The 15454-nt window shown below is 41.7% G+C and overlaps 1 protein-coding gene across 1 annotated transcript in view; it reads left to right on the top strand.

Moving 5' to 3' along the window:
- The first annotated feature begins 1175 nt into the window (after nt 1–1175).
- Nucleotides 1176–15454, top strand: part of LOC139455913 (DNA replication ATP-dependent helicase/nuclease DNA2-like) — a 43961-nt gene continuing 29682 nt past the window's right edge. The window contains exons 1-8 of the mRNA XM_071237463.1: nt 1176–1292; nt 1655–1690; nt 6272–7668; nt 10180–10263; nt 11645–11743; nt 12591–12749; nt 14298–14322; nt 15201–15263. Coding sequence (XP_071093564.1) covers nt 1245–1292; nt 1655–1690; nt 6272–7668; nt 10180–10263; nt 11645–11743; nt 12591–12749; nt 14298–14322; nt 15201–15263 — 1911 coding nt within the window. The 5' untranslated portion in view covers nt 1176–1244. The remainder of the gene's footprint in view (nt 1293–1654; nt 1691–6271; nt 7669–10179; nt 10264–11644; nt 11744–12590; nt 12750–14297; nt 14323–15200; nt 15264–15454) is intronic.

The raw sequence follows: 15454 nt of genomic DNA, 5'->3' as shown, positions 1-15454 counted from the left end.
ACGACTACTTTATACACTTTATCAAGTAAGTGGTACTATGTAGCAATCACAATTCGTTTCTTCACACTACTGGAAACGATAATAAATGGCGGGGAATTTGGTGTCAGGATTGTCAACTGTAAACCTACAGTACGTAAAAGATAATTGACGACAGCTTGTCAGTAAAACTCTGCTCGTTGGAATTAAACACTTCCATATTCATGCATTTATAGTTCCCTTTAATATTTATAACTGATGCTATGTAAGGTGGCTAGTTAGTATTTGGTGACAGGAAAAAAACGCTACTGATATTCAGTGATTTGGTAGCCTACTGGTAGGAAAGAAAGTTACAAGGATGAAGTTATAAACTTTTTGTTTAAAGCATTTATGGCTCTCGATGGTTCTCCACACAGGTTGTTGGTTTGTTATATCTTCTTTCCGAAACTGTTTTTCCCGTTACCTTTATTCCTAAAATCTAGAATTTCACTGATAATGGGACCAATAATATAGAGATAGAGGAAGAGGCTTTTGGGGCCTATTCGACGTAGAATAAGCGCCCACGGCGATATTTGCCAATATGTTGGCTATGGAACAATCCAAATTAGCACTCTTCTGATTGATCAATGTACACAAGACTTATTTATTCGTGTATAATATGCACTCGCGTGTTATATGCACCCTTAATTACAGGAAATTAAATTCTGGAAAAATATATCTGTCGTGTATGATACGCATTTCAGTCTGTAAGCATAAACCACGAAATTTACGATCTTTCAACTCTTTCACCAAAATTATAATCTAATAAGAGCCCCCTATTTCTAATTTTGAGAGCACCCTCGGCACTTATTAGTCAAATACGGTAGTCAACATTATTGCATTGAATATCACAGGACCATGTAACTAATAATAATAACAACAAATCTCTCAGACAAGGCCTCATCTAAGATTTTTTTTGCGATTTTTTTTTGTTATTATAATTAGTTACATGGTCCTGTGATTTAATGCAATGTTAAATTTTAATATTAAAATGATTATGAATTTGAGAAAATTGAAACCTTTTTGAACAAAATAACATTTTTTCCCAATTTTCTTGTCAAGGCCAATTTGTTTGAAATCCTAGATAAATCTCTGTGTAAAATAATGTGAGCTATTCAACCATGACTTTTCCAGTCAGGTGTCCAAGGAGATGTGTCAGATAGAGTGATGATGATGTCTTGACATCAGTACATGCAGTACAGAAGACACCACAGCTCACAGGGGTCACCATGGTTAAAGCGGACAAGAAGAAGCAGGCACCTGAAGATAAGCAAGATGTAAGCTTTCTTATGGATGTTACATTTCTTTTCTTTTAGAATCAAGAGTTTTGCAGGGAAAGAATCACCATAAGTCTATGTGAACTAGTTTTCCACAAAATCTAGTTATGTTTCATAAACTACTTGTCCAAATTAATTCTCTGACTAAGTGGATTTAATTTACGTTGTTCATCCCTGGTCTGGGTTTAGGCTAATTTGATGATTCAAAATGTTTTGTCAGCGTCACATTCATTGATACTTTTATATATGTTATTTTCAAACAAGAGGAGGTGAAATTCTTAGTATTTCATGTTTGCACAGTATATATTATAAAATGAAGCTTTGTAGTTTGAATAGCGTTGAACATTTTTTTTTTTTTTCAGGGAGACAAGCAGAGATCAATATCGTCATTCTTTGAGGTATCTATCATGTTTATGAGGTCATCTGGATGTCAGTGAGGTCATCTATATGTCGGGGGCACGGGTGGCCTAGTCGTCTAAGGCGCTGCAATTCGCTGTGCAGAGTTGCGTCCCTTGGGCACGCCATAAACCTATGATTGTGGGTTCGAATCCCGGTTCGCCCCGATTATGTTTCTAGGTTTGTCAGCACCATACCCGTTCTCGTGGGTTTCACCGAAGTGGTAAACGTCTGAGACCTGCATCACTTCGGACTTTCCTCCCACATTAAGCTGACACGCCGCAATATAACTGGAATACTGTTAAAAGCGGCGTTAAACCCAACTCACTCACTCATCTATATGTCAATAAGGTCATGTGTGTCTCAGTGTATGACTTGCAAGTATTTCAACAAGTGATGAGCATACTTATGTCAAAGCCCCATCTGCGGTAGTAACTACCGCACTCTAGTGGGCGGAGCTTATACAAGTGATCTGACAGGTCAATATGACGTCATGATAACACACACATTTCATTGGTTATTGCGTAAACGGGTGACGTCATGTAAACACCCTCCCACGTGGGTCATTTGACAACAAGGACGTAAGTTTTAATGGTAATATAAATATCTATCAAACGATTCCAAGACTTTTCAACAAACGCGTACGTCTTTGGTTTCAAAACCTACCTGCCATGTCGTCTTCACATCTTCATAAAATGATACAGTGGAATGTCCACGATTTATCCAACACAGTCTAACACACAAATTATATTTCTAGATCTCTGGACGAGAACGAAATACGTTGTCGTGATGCATATGAGCAGTGTAAATGAACAAGAAACATAATATGTGTTGGGGCACCAATCGTTATCCTGTGATGTACGGTATATCTGCAGTTTATAAATAGCATTTCTCACAATATATAAGGCAATCGGTGATTTCAACAATGTTTTTCTTCGTTGTGTTCGTCTTGCATCATCTGGAATCTGGATGACAACGATCGTGTAGAAAACCCTGGTAATAGTCAAAAATATTTTCAAGTAATCAAAGTAGTTTTTTGTCGTTTCCGTGACATTTTTTAATTGCCAAGTAGATCTAGCAATGTATTTTGGCAAAGTCACACTTGTCCGATGAAGCCCTTATGCTGAAGTAACTCGATCCGTGAAACATGGCGGGTCCCAGTGACCCAGATCCCTCTTGATTGGCATGCCAAGTGTCATTTGCATAAGGCCATCCATATTTTTTGTATGTGTTTCTCCCCTCAAGCCTAAACTAACCAGAGAGCGGCCGGACGAGACAAAATATATATTATTTATCAAAAAATGTCTTTTAATAATTGTGTAAGTTATTTTAAGACATTTAAAAAAAAAGTTCAAACACTTGGTACTAGAATCTAGTCTATGAATTTGTTTATTATGTAGATCGATTCGCTTTGCTTCGGAAGCGAATTTTTAGTTAACAACGGAACAAAGATAAAGTTGATCTGGTTCTTTTATAAAGTTGAGCTAGTAGTATTTCTTTTAATAGATCGGTGCGCAATTTTCCACAGCGGCAGCAAAATTAAGACACGAAAACATTATATTATTTCACGTCGCAATGGAAATAAGAATATTAAAATACGGACAGCCTCACAGACTTCGAAACGATGTTCAAATAAATATTTGTTCACATTAATTCTATCATGTGCGAGAAAATGGATTTCAACATTATTTTCATCAAGCTTATTCAGGTCGCTGGCTGCACAGCTCATCCTCTCTTGTAAACTACTTCGGCATGAACACATGTTTTGTCGCGAAGCTCAAAGCAACAATGTTTCTCTCAGATACATTTTTTTCTCCATCCATGACGAGCATCTGTCATAATGTGCCTCAACAACCTTCCTGGTCAGTTGAATTCAACAATGTTATACACACGGCCTCACTCACGGCTTCATCACAAGATTCCTTCCAAATACCCACCACGTGATCAGGGTTACGACCTTGGGATGAATTAATAAATTAATTTGCACTTTTAGAAAAGATTTTTTTTTCGTGAATATTATTATTCAAAAATATCCTGTACATGGTACTTTGGGATTGCACCGCGGATTTCTTTTATTACTTTATAAAACTTTTTGTTTTCCCCTTTCTGACCTCGCGATCTCCTAGCAACCACGCCCCATGAGTGCATCGAGTTGCTGCTTACAACTGACAAGAACTTTGCAATTTCGCTGGTCTTCAATATGGGCAACAAAACATTTTCATGTAAATCCTAATTTGACGAAGAGTTATTCGAGATAATCAGGAAGCCTTTGGTCATTTCGATTGTGACATTGGTGACTTTATCGTGGAGAAAGTTCCAATTCAAGATGACTTCATTCCGATTCACAACTCGAATCGACAAGATGGCGCCTCTCTTCCCGCCCTTGCAAGTGCAACAGAAACTTTGACAAATTCAGTGCCGATTCTTGGGAGTAGTGATTCAGTGTCACAGCGAGATTTCATTGTGGAACCAGATGAAGCCGAATATGTATGTTCACACTTCTTTTGTCAATCATGCGTGACACGGCACAGACAATCGCAGTTAGGGAATGGTGCGGCCAGCATGTTGCAGAAATTCGTCGATTCGAACACAGTGTTTCTGGACTGAGCTAAATAAACGAAGTGTTTGGAGAGATCGTAGATACTTGGACTTGAAGAAACGGAATTATACGTTGCAGCAAATGAAGGATTGGTGTGGACAAAACGGGAAAGGGATCCCAGATTGTATTTTAAAACTTGTGCGCGAAGTACCCCGAACAAAAAATACATGTAACAAGTGTGGATCTAATGATCAAACTCAGTTTTGTGTGTGAAAATTCTGTGAAAGAAAAGGAAATTCATAATTAAAGTTGTCTTGGAATATGTGTATTGGAGTTTTCGTTTATCGTAAGTACAATATTATCCGGATACGCCTTCTGTAGGCCAAAACATCAAGTATATTCAGTTACTTTTTTTACCAGTTGCTTATGTGCATTTTTATGTTGATACACGTAACATATGCATCTATTGTAGTCAAGCTGAGAAATATTGGCGCAACTTCTGGTGCTTCAAATTAGGCCCCTTCCTAAACACTAGTTGAAAAATCTCTGTAATAATTTACGTTTTATGAATATAAACTGATTATTGTGTGGCACAAATCTAACTGTTGAATGCAAATGACCAAAACTAAACAAATATCTGTAATTTTCGGATTGAACTGAAAGAATCGCGTCGTAAATTTCGTATTTAAGTATCGTTACTGTTACATTAACTGAAACTGATGTTCTGCTGCTGTTCTGCCGTAAAAATATACAACACAATACACTTTGACCACAAATGCATTAAATGTGCCACATGTACACATGACCATGTGCTTTGCTATTTATAGCGCAAACGTAAATAAGCTCCGCCCACTGTGATCGATGCAGACGCCAAACACGATCGATTCGATTTTTTAGGATAAAACTACAGAAAGTTTATTGACTTATATCTTGATGTGGAGCCATTTGTTGTATCCATGGTTTGTCATTCAAGTTGATACGAAGTTTGACGGTCAATGGTGATCTGGTTCCCGTATGGTTTTCAAAAAACGTCTCCCGACACTCCGTTGTGTTTACATTGTCAGTCATTGTTCGAAACTGAAACACCGCCACCTTGCGGGCTATTTATAGTCAGGGTGGGGCTTCAAGTCTCCAGTGTTCAGTAGTAGTTAATGTGTCATGTTCTTTACATAATGGTATTTAATTTAAAGTATAGGGTGCTATTATGTAAAACATGCTTTGTCGACTGCTTTGTCCCTACCTTCCTTGGGATGTGGATGGATGGGCCAGTTCTCTAAGGCACAGTAACTAGCTGTGCAGAGTTGCGTCCCTTGGGCATGCCAGAAACCTATGATTGTGGGTTTGAACTCGATTATGTTTCTAATTTTGTCAGCACCATACCTGTGCCCATGGGTTTCTGCGAAGTAGTAAACATCTGAGACCTGCATCACTTCAGGTTTTCCTCCCACATTAAGCTGATGCGCCTTGATGTAACTGGAATACTGTTAAAAGCGGTGTTAAACCCAGCTCACTCAGATGTGGTGGTCTACTGGCGAAAGTATCCACTCATACTCACTCGCTTAGCTTTGATCCCCTGCATGTGTGAAGCACCTCCAGTCACTCACCAGCCCACTCGGTCACTCACTTGCTTCTCACCCATGAAGATTAAGGGGAGATTAGGTTTTCAGTAACCCATGCTTGCCATAAAAAGCGACTATGCTTGTTGTAAGACTTGGTTGATGCATGTTATTGTATGCCAATTGCTTAGATCGATGCTCATGATGTCAATCACTGGATTGATTATTTACAGACCGTGAGGTGTTAAACAACAAACCCTACCCTCTCTCTCTCTCTCTCTCTCTCTCTCTCTCTCTCTCTCTCTCTCTCTCCCTCTCTCAATGACTCCTCATTCACATCTCGCTGACACTCACTCACCAACTCTTCTCCTCTCAATCACTCACTCATACATTCACACAAGTGATGACTGCCAATCTCGTTAGCCATTATGTCGCTTTGTATGTCAGTCAAGATGTCTATTTAATGTTTGACCTGTCCTTGTCTCCAGAAGAGCTCTGCACCTGGGGCTGACCAGAGGAAGCTGTTCTCCAGTGTGGGATCTAAACTGTCTGTGAGGAAACCATCCACTTCAGCTCAGCAAGGAAAACCGCTGTTCCCAACCACCGAGGAGAAACCAGCACTCTCAATCCAACAACAGTCAGGGCCTGGCAAGTTTACCGGAGTTAAACAACAACATGGTGCGAATGACAAAAAGTGTGAAATGGAACCAAGAAGTATACCCGAAACTCAGTACCTGTCACCTGACAAGTCATGTGATCCCGTTGCCATGGTTACTGAGAGTCCTGACATCATAATACCCGACACACCCGAGGAGGCCAAAATGGGGAAGATGAAGAAAAAGATATTCATCAGTCGAAGCTTCCTCAGCGTCAACAGCAACCCCATCACCAGAGCCCCGCCGCCGAAAGTGGTGAAGAAACATAAATCTAAGTTGACTGGGATGGTGTCCGTGTCTTTCAACAGTCCTGGTGACAACTCAGATGATGTGGCAATAGAGAGAGGGCTAGTGAGGGAGGATGCTGTTCTGGATGCTCCAGGTGATGACGGTTCCGAGGCACAGACGCCAACTAAAACATACGAATGTGATCGTGTTAAACGGCTGGCTAAATCTGGCATATCACCCTCATCAAAACGAACTTTGTATGCGGATTCCGATGTCATGCAGGACAGAGACAGCTGCTCATTAGAAAACAGAGTTGCTCATGCTTCAGTCAGCAAGGGTAAGAGTAAACCCCTGCCTGAGTCTGTCCCAGAGAGGAAGACGAGGGTGGAGAGGATTCTGTCCCACATGAGTGCAGGCCGAGCTGTGGGAAGTGTGAGCCGGAAGCTGACCAACTACCAGCTAGGGGCAGCCCCCTCCTCCTCAGGGGTCTCAGGTGTTGGGGGTGACGATGAGTTGCTGGGGGAGATTCTGGGAGAGCTTGGAGCAAAATCTGAGTCTCGGGCAGGTGTGGTCGCAGAGAAATGTGTTCCTGGTGCTAACATGTCCAGAACTAAACAAAAGAAGGTGTCACAAACACATACACATGTTGATGTTGGTGCCATGACTGAAGTGGAATTAGAGCTGTTCCGTACTCTTGATACTTCGTTTGAAGGTGACAAAGGGGAGACAACTCCCGAGTCGGAATCTCCAAGTATTATTATGCCAAGGAGAAAGAAGAAAGACATCGACAATGCCAGCAAAGCTCCTGTGATGAACCTTCTTCTTTCTCATCCTTCCAAGGTTAGCCACAGTGGAGGTTTATCACAGGGGTCAGAGGTCATGGAGGTCAAAGAGTCATCACAAGGGTCAGAGGTCATGGAGGTCAGGACTCCATCACCGACCTCAAGTCAAGATCTGTGTGAAGAGCTGTCTCATCTGTCACCTTTCAAAGATGTCAATCAGTGAGTGTTTTTATTATCTATGCATGGAGTGCATGCATGATCATGCACTGTTGGACATCTGAATCATTATTTCATTATAATTTAGAGTTTTTGAAAGGTTTAGTTTGAATACTTACAGTTTGATACTTCTGCGTGGTGGCACTTGGTCCTGTGCACAGCACACAGGTCACAAATCAGGTAAACACTTCTATAAGCCGACCTGAGGACGATTTTCGCCATGTGCCAATACAGACCTGAGCAGATCACTGCATCCTCTAGTGTTTGATCAGAAAACTGTTCTTTTGTGGCAAAATCGTTCAGCGAGCTCCCTCCTGGGTGACTTAATCGTGTATTACCCGAATATCATCTGGCTTCGGGACTGCGCTGAGAGTGCACTTACAAGAACTGGTTTGTCTGTTACCACAATGTAATTGCCTGGACTAAGTTCCTTCTGAATATTCTTTTCCACAGCGGCCTGATAGTGGGGATTTGTGTTGGACTCATTATTATCAACATCAGAATATCACCCATCCTAGCACTATCAATCCACTTCTTGTCCTCATCACTGTCTGGGGGCGGTCGGGTAGCCTAGTGGTTAAAGCGTTCGCTCGTCACGCAGAAGACCCGGGTTCGATTCCCGACATGGGTACAATGTGTGAAGCCCATTTCTGGTGTCCCCCGCCGTGATATTGCTGGAATATTGCTAAAAGCGGCGTAAAACCATACTCACTCACTCACTCACTCATCACTGTCTAAATGTGTTCCCCATGCAGGGAGTTTTGCGGCCAGTTGGCGTTCTCCCAGCGGCTTCTCTGAAAATGATGTTGTTATACTTGGGGTTGAGATCGTGCTGTTGTCGCTTGCTGCTGCTGCTGGTGGTCGTGAGAGTTCTGCCTTATGCTCAAATTGACGATGCATCCCTGATAGTCGTACTGAACAGTTGTGTGAAAACTTGCACCTTGCTCTGTCTTACTGTTCCATTTTAAGCACACTGGCAACCTGATTATGGATCTGTACATGGTCTTGAACCAAACATTGGAGCCCTATTCTGCTGTAGGGATGTGTTGCCGAATCTCGACGAGCATGACCTGCATTAACTATGAGTTGTCAGCTCTCCAAACCTAGTTCATGCTGTTTCTTGTACTCCCAATCATAAGCAAGGACAGGGCCAGTTAAAGGATTGTGCAAGTGTTGACACTTTGATTACGTAAGCAATATAGTTCTTAATGGTTGATGGTGTAGCTTGGTCTTCATGCGTGTCTCCTGTAAGATTTTAAGACTTGCCTCCATGAATTGCATTTGTGATACTTTATCCAAAGTGGGCTTATGGTTGTTCAGAGAAAACAAACCATCAGTGAGTGAAAATTCGAGCCAGCCCAGTGCTTGTCGGCTGAGATATGTAACCATGGTAACTGCAAATATTCCTGTATTTCCCTTTAAAACTGCCATCTGATGGTGATGATGTACATAGAGGTCAAAGGTAGTCAGACTAGAAATTATACCTGTATCGTCCCTGTTGGTGGTCTGTGACGGAAAAAGGGGCGGTCGGGTAGCCTAGTGGTTAAAGCGTTCACTCGTCACGCCGAAGACCCGGGTTCGATTGCCGACATGGGTACATTGTGTGAAGCCCATTTCTGGTGTCCCCCGCCGTGACATTGCTGGAATATTGCTAAAAGCGGCGTAAAACCATAATCACTCACTCACTGTGACGGCAAAGTAATTTGTGAATGCTTGGCGATGTCATCAGCGGAAACACTTGTGTTGCAGTCATCATTCTGAAGTTCGGGTCCCTTCCTGGCCTGTCATTGGTTGGTTTTTCTGTAACGGAACTTGTTGATCCAGCCGTCACTGTATCACCGTTCACTGATCCATTCTGCCTCAGTGATACAGTGAGTTCTGCAACTCCTCTTTTCAGCATCAACAGCTGTCTGGCACATGTCTGTCGATAAATTCTTTGGTAAACTATTTGAGTGTTGTAAGTGACGAAAAGCCTAACACGGCAAGTTCTCCATCCGTTGATGGTGCTGTTGATGGTTGATGTTGAGTGTGTTATGTATAGATTGTGGTATTGTGTTACCAGGGAACGCCATAAGGGGTTGGCAGACACAGTTTATGTTGAGTGTGTTATGTATAGATTGTGTTATTGTGTTACTAGGGAACGCCCTAAGGGGTTGGCAGACACAGTTAATGTTGAGTGTGTTATGTATAGATTGTGTTATTGTGCTACCAGGGAACGCCCTAAGGGGTTGGCAGGTGAAGGTTGTCTTGAGTGTGTTACTGTATAGATTGTGTTATTGTGTTACCAAGGAACGCCCTAAGGGGTTGGCAGGTGAAGGTTGTCTTGAGTGTGTTACTGTATAGATTGTGTTATTGTGTTACCAAGGAATGCCCTAAGGGGTTGGCAGGTGAAGGTTGTCTTGAGTGTGTTATGTATAGATTGTGTTATTGTGTTACCAGGGAACGCCCTAAGGGGTTGGCAGACACAGTTTATGTTGAGTGTGTTATGTATAGATTGTGTTATTGTGTTTCCAGGGAAAACTCCCCGAGGTTGCCAGATCCCGGCTGTGCGGCTGACAGATTTAACCGCTACAGGGTTTCAGCAGTGTCACATGGAAGGTCAGTCTGTGTATACAGGTCATGTGAGCTTATTTCTTGGGTTGCTTGTCATCTGCGGAAAACAGCTTCTCCTTGGAAACCAGAGACTGTCTCTGAAACTTGGCATGCATGTTTTCCCCGTGATGATACACAGAGATTACCACATGACTGTCTGTCAGCTACCATTTATCTTCATTTCAAAATGTGTCAAGTGAGTGAAAGTTGTAAGATAAAAGGCATTTATTACTTGCCTGTGAAGAGATCACCCGTTTAATAAACATACAGCTGTATTACACATTGTGTAATACCAAAACGCGTGCTTATGTACTCTCAGAACACGTTTCACGAACAAATATTGAAAGCTCTCAACATCCTTTGGCTTATTCAACAACATTGCGTGTGGACTTGATAGATCACTGAGAGGAGCTTATGCACACTCGATGACCCCAGCAACCTTGTTGCTAGGCTGACGTCACATGGCATTGTTTCGTCGATGGATCTTGCAACAAAATTCCACAAATTACGTCATCGGATATTGTGACGTGATTGTAAACTTTGAGGTGCAAGGCCCCGTTCCACAAGGCGATCGTTTTGTAGCGCAACGACAGTCGTTAGTCTAAGTTAAAGTATGTGAGTTGCGATAACCTTAGCCCTACAATAATTTTGTGGAACGGATGCCTGAATTCTAAACATGCTAAAGGTGGACCGTTGTATTGTATTAAATTAATACGTTTCAACTTTTGATGTGTTTGAAGTATTATTCTGTTTAACTCAATTGGATTATGCCATGGATCGTGTAGGTGTCAGCCTATTCACACTCAACAGTATAATTCTAAAAACATTATAAGATGGCAAGTAATAAATAAAATACTAAACTCGCTCCCGTGTAAAACCAATTTTATGAAACTCGTGAATGGTTGTGGTATCTGACTCGCTTTTGCTCGTCAGAACTATCCACTCGTTTAATAAAATTGTTATTACACGGGAGCTTGTTTAGTATTCTATATATGACAGGCATAAGAGTTGTAATCTGTTTCTTACATACCCTAAAATTGCACTATTTTAGTTTCGATTTGATGCATATTTTGTCTATTCTCATGATCGAAGAGGCACATTGATACATAGCAGTAAGGTGAAGAATCGATTAGAATTGGTCTTCAACAATTTATGTTTGTTGTATGTTGTAATAAGCGACTATGGGATCAGGTTGTCAGACTCACTGATTTGGTTGATGCATGTCATCGTATCCCAATGTCCATCACTGGATTGTGTGGTCCAGACTCGATTATTTACAGACCGCCGTTATATAGCTGGAATATTGCTGATTGCAACGTTAAACATGTCAAACAACAAACAAACAACCCAAAAAATCCTAATGGTGTGTGTACTGGTTTTGTGTTAGGGAGGAGGTCGTGCTGAATCTGGAGAGTGTTGGTGGCGGTGACGATGCAAGAGACAGTCATAGAGAGGCGGAGCAGAAGTGTGTTCTGAAAGGCTTCTGGTGAGAACAACCTAATTCTATTTGCTTCTTGTTACAATGGGTAGCCTGACATTAACAGGAGTAAGTAAACAGAGATCTGTTGAATTCCATCTTCATGAGGCAATAGGGTTAATTGACTATAAATGTCCAGTTTCCACCCTTGCCGAACTAGGCTTGTATTATGGAGTGAGATTTTGGCTGGACTACAAGTCTATGCATAGTCCAATCAAAATCGCGCACCAAAATATAATCCGGTTCGTAAACTGTCGTGCAGATTTCGTTTGATTGCAGGATTTGCAAAGCATGTGCACCGCCAACTCTTTGTCAACAGATATTTTCAAAATATTTTCATGTTTTTAATCAAGGTGCTCACGTGATTTGATGCATTTAGCGATGTAAGACCCATTTTATCACAATATAGATCTTGATTTTCGATCAGATCATCATGACTGGGCGCTACCATTTTGTGTGAAGCAACCGCAACAGACAAGAGAGGTGGAATCTGATTGGTCCATAGGAGAGGCTTAAAAGGGACATAACTGGTAATAGCCACTTAGTGGCGCCACGATCGAGCCCAGTAATTCCAGTCTAGTTCGGCAAGGGTGGAAACTGGACTTTTAAAGTCAGTTAACTCTCTTTCCACGGGAAGATGGTGAAAGACTTTGTCATGGTTAGATTTCCTTTTGCAGTCAAAAAATCACGCCTTTTCACTCTTTTAGCCTTTCTTATATATGATCATATGAGATGTCCCAAAAGATGGTAGTTTTAAGAAAAAGGGCTAGGTTTTAGTGGTAAGCCACAATTATTTTCGTACCAACACTACACAGATTTCCATAAGTTATCCTACCTCGTTCTATGTCTGTTTCAGGATGGACAGTCATGTGTCTGAGGGGGACATTGTACATGTCCTCGCTGATTGCACTGACGGTGTATATCACGTCACTGACAGGGCTGGGGTCATTGTCGTGTGCCCCGACCTTCTGCTGTCAGGGACGTCCGTCGTCTCCGGAGTCTTCTGCATGAGGAGGTAGGGCTTACTGCAGTATCATGTCATTACTCATATCAGGAGATATGGGGCCTGGTGGCCCAGTCGTCTAAGGCGCCGCAATTTGCTGTGCAGAGTTGTGTCCCTTGGGCACACCAGAAACCTATGATCGTGGGTTCGAATCCCGGTTCGCCCACATTATGTTTGTAAGTTTGTCAGCACTATATTCATGCTTGGCGGTTTCACCGAAGTGGTAAACGTCCGAGACCTGCATCACTTCAGGGTTTTCTCCCACATTAAGCTGACACGCTGTGATGTAACTGGAATACTGTTAAAAGCGGCATTAAACCAAACTCTCTCAATTTGAGGACATATACAGAGTTATGTCCCTTAGTTGTCAGAATCCACTGGTTGTGGTTCAAACAGCACATTGTCCTCCCATCACACACGCTCACAGTTTCATCATAAAATCAGTTACCATCCAAAACTGCTCTCCACAGAAGATATCAGTTGGATGAGCTCAAGCGATCTCCTGGGAGATATAAAGCTGCAGTGAAATTGCATCACAATGCTTAGCAGACCATTGTGACATCATCAGTTACCATGATGTCATAATCACATGACATCACAAGTCTCTCTGCTACTGAAGCTGGGTAGCTGCATTTATTACACTCAAAACACTGATTTGTACTGTTTACAAACTAAAGAGTTGGAAGAATGATTTTTAGTTGATAAATCAAATCTCACCCTCATGTCTTTTGATATCAAATATATGAATACTCATCAAGAAAAATTTAGAAGTCCTTGTCAAGCCTCGAACTATTTATCTGTTATCAACTTGTTATATATGATATCAAAAACATGTTGATGAGATTCACTATATCTCATTACATCTACATCACTTTTGGCGCCAGTGAAATGAACGAACACTCTCAAGATGGCATTAAACTCACCTTATTGAAGGTTTTGCCCACAAAGGTCGTTCTGCACTGGAAAAATTTGAAAGCTGCAAAATCCATTGATAAGATTTGTTTGTTGTTTGACACCACACACAGCAATATTCCAGCTATGTAAAGGCGGTCTGTAAATAATCCAGTCTGGACCAGACAGTCCAGTGACTGACATCATGAGCATCAATCTACGCAATTAGGATATGATGACATGCATCAATCAAGTCAGACAATCTGAACCATGAGTCTCCTTATGCATTGGGGACCAGTTCTGACCTAGAATCCCAACTCGACAGGAGTCCGAAAATGAGAATCTGTTTCATATTCAGTAGTGTAACAAAGGAAATTATTTTGATACATGTTTGACGGTTTCAGTTGAAGTGACCTGTTGCATGATAATCTTGTTTACCTGTTAGGGGTTAAAGCATCTTATTCATCGGGGCGGTCGGGTAGCCTAGTGGTTAAAGCGTTCGCTTGTCACGCCGAAGACCTGGGTTCGAATCTGCACCTGGGTACAATGTGTGAAGCCCACTTCTGGTGTCCCCTCCGGAATATTGCTGGAATATTGCTAAAAGCGGCGTAAAACCATACTCACTCATTCGTTATCATTCATCATTTACATGGCTTATGTCTGTTGCAGGTCGGTGTTGAATGAAAAGTTCAAGGTGAGTTTTCACAGGGGAATTACGTCTGTTAGGAATCTGTGGCAGAGCACCATGTTTCATGATGGTCATGAGAGGTGACTGGCAGAAGTATCAGGTTTCACTGTGGCTGCTCAGTAGGAGTTGGCGACCTGAGGGAAAACAGCTGTGGTTAATTGCAGGGGTTAATTCACATGAGACTTATCTTATGTTTGAGGGAAGTGATGACAGGATTGTTCACATGAGAATTATCTTATGTTTGAGGGAAGTGATGACAGGAGTGTTCACATGAGCATTATCTTATGTTTGAGGGAAGTGATGACAGGAGTGTTCACATGTTTGTGTTTCAGGGAAGTGATGACAGGTGTATTCACATGTTTGTGTTTCAGGGAAGTGATGACAGGAGTATTCACATGTTTGTGTTTCAGGGAAGACATGACAAGAGTGTTCACATGTTTATGTTTCAGGGAAGTGATGACAGGAGTGTTCACATGTTTATGTTTCAGGGAAGTGATGACAGGAGTGTTCACATGTTTATGTTTCAGGGAAGTGATGACAGGAGTGTTCACATGTTTATGTTTCAGGGAAGTGATGACAGGAGTGTTCACATGTTTATGTTTCAGGGAAGTGATGACAGGAGTGTTCACATGTTTATGTTTCAGGGAAGTGATGACAAGAGTATTCACTTTTTTGTGTTTCAGGGAAGTGATGACAGGAGTGTTCACATGTTTGTGTTTCAGGGAAGTGATGACAGGAGTGTTCACATGTTTATGTTTCAGGGAAGTGATGACAGGAGTGTTCACATGTTTGTGTTTCAGGGAAGTGATGACAAGAGTATTCACATGTTTTTTGTGTTTCAGGGAAGAGATGACAAGAGTATTCACATGTTTTTTGTGTTTCAGGGAAGTGATGACAAGAGTATTCACATGTTGTTCGGGAGCATCATCCACTGCTTGTTTCAGCAGGTAGGTGAAGGACTTAACATATACATGTTATTATGATAGTGAGTGAGTGAGTGAGTTGGGTTTAACGCCGCTTTTAACAGTATTCTAGTTATATCACGGCGTGTCAGCTTAAAGTGTGAGGAAAGCCCAAAGTGATGCAGGCCTCGGACGTTTACCACTTCGGTGAAATCCACGAGCATGGGTATGGTGCT

Source organism: Haliotis cracherodii, unplaced genomic scaffold (genome assembly GCF_022045235.1).
Source record: "Haliotis cracherodii isolate W230 unplaced genomic scaffold, xgHalCrac1.p SCAF_11, whole genome shotgun sequence".
In the NCBI taxonomy this organism is placed as follows: Eukaryota; Metazoa; Mollusca; class Gastropoda; order Lepetellida; family Haliotidae; genus Haliotis; species Haliotis cracherodii.
Note: the sequence above shows the minus strand (reverse complement) of the source record. Positions and strands in the feature narration are given on the sequence as shown.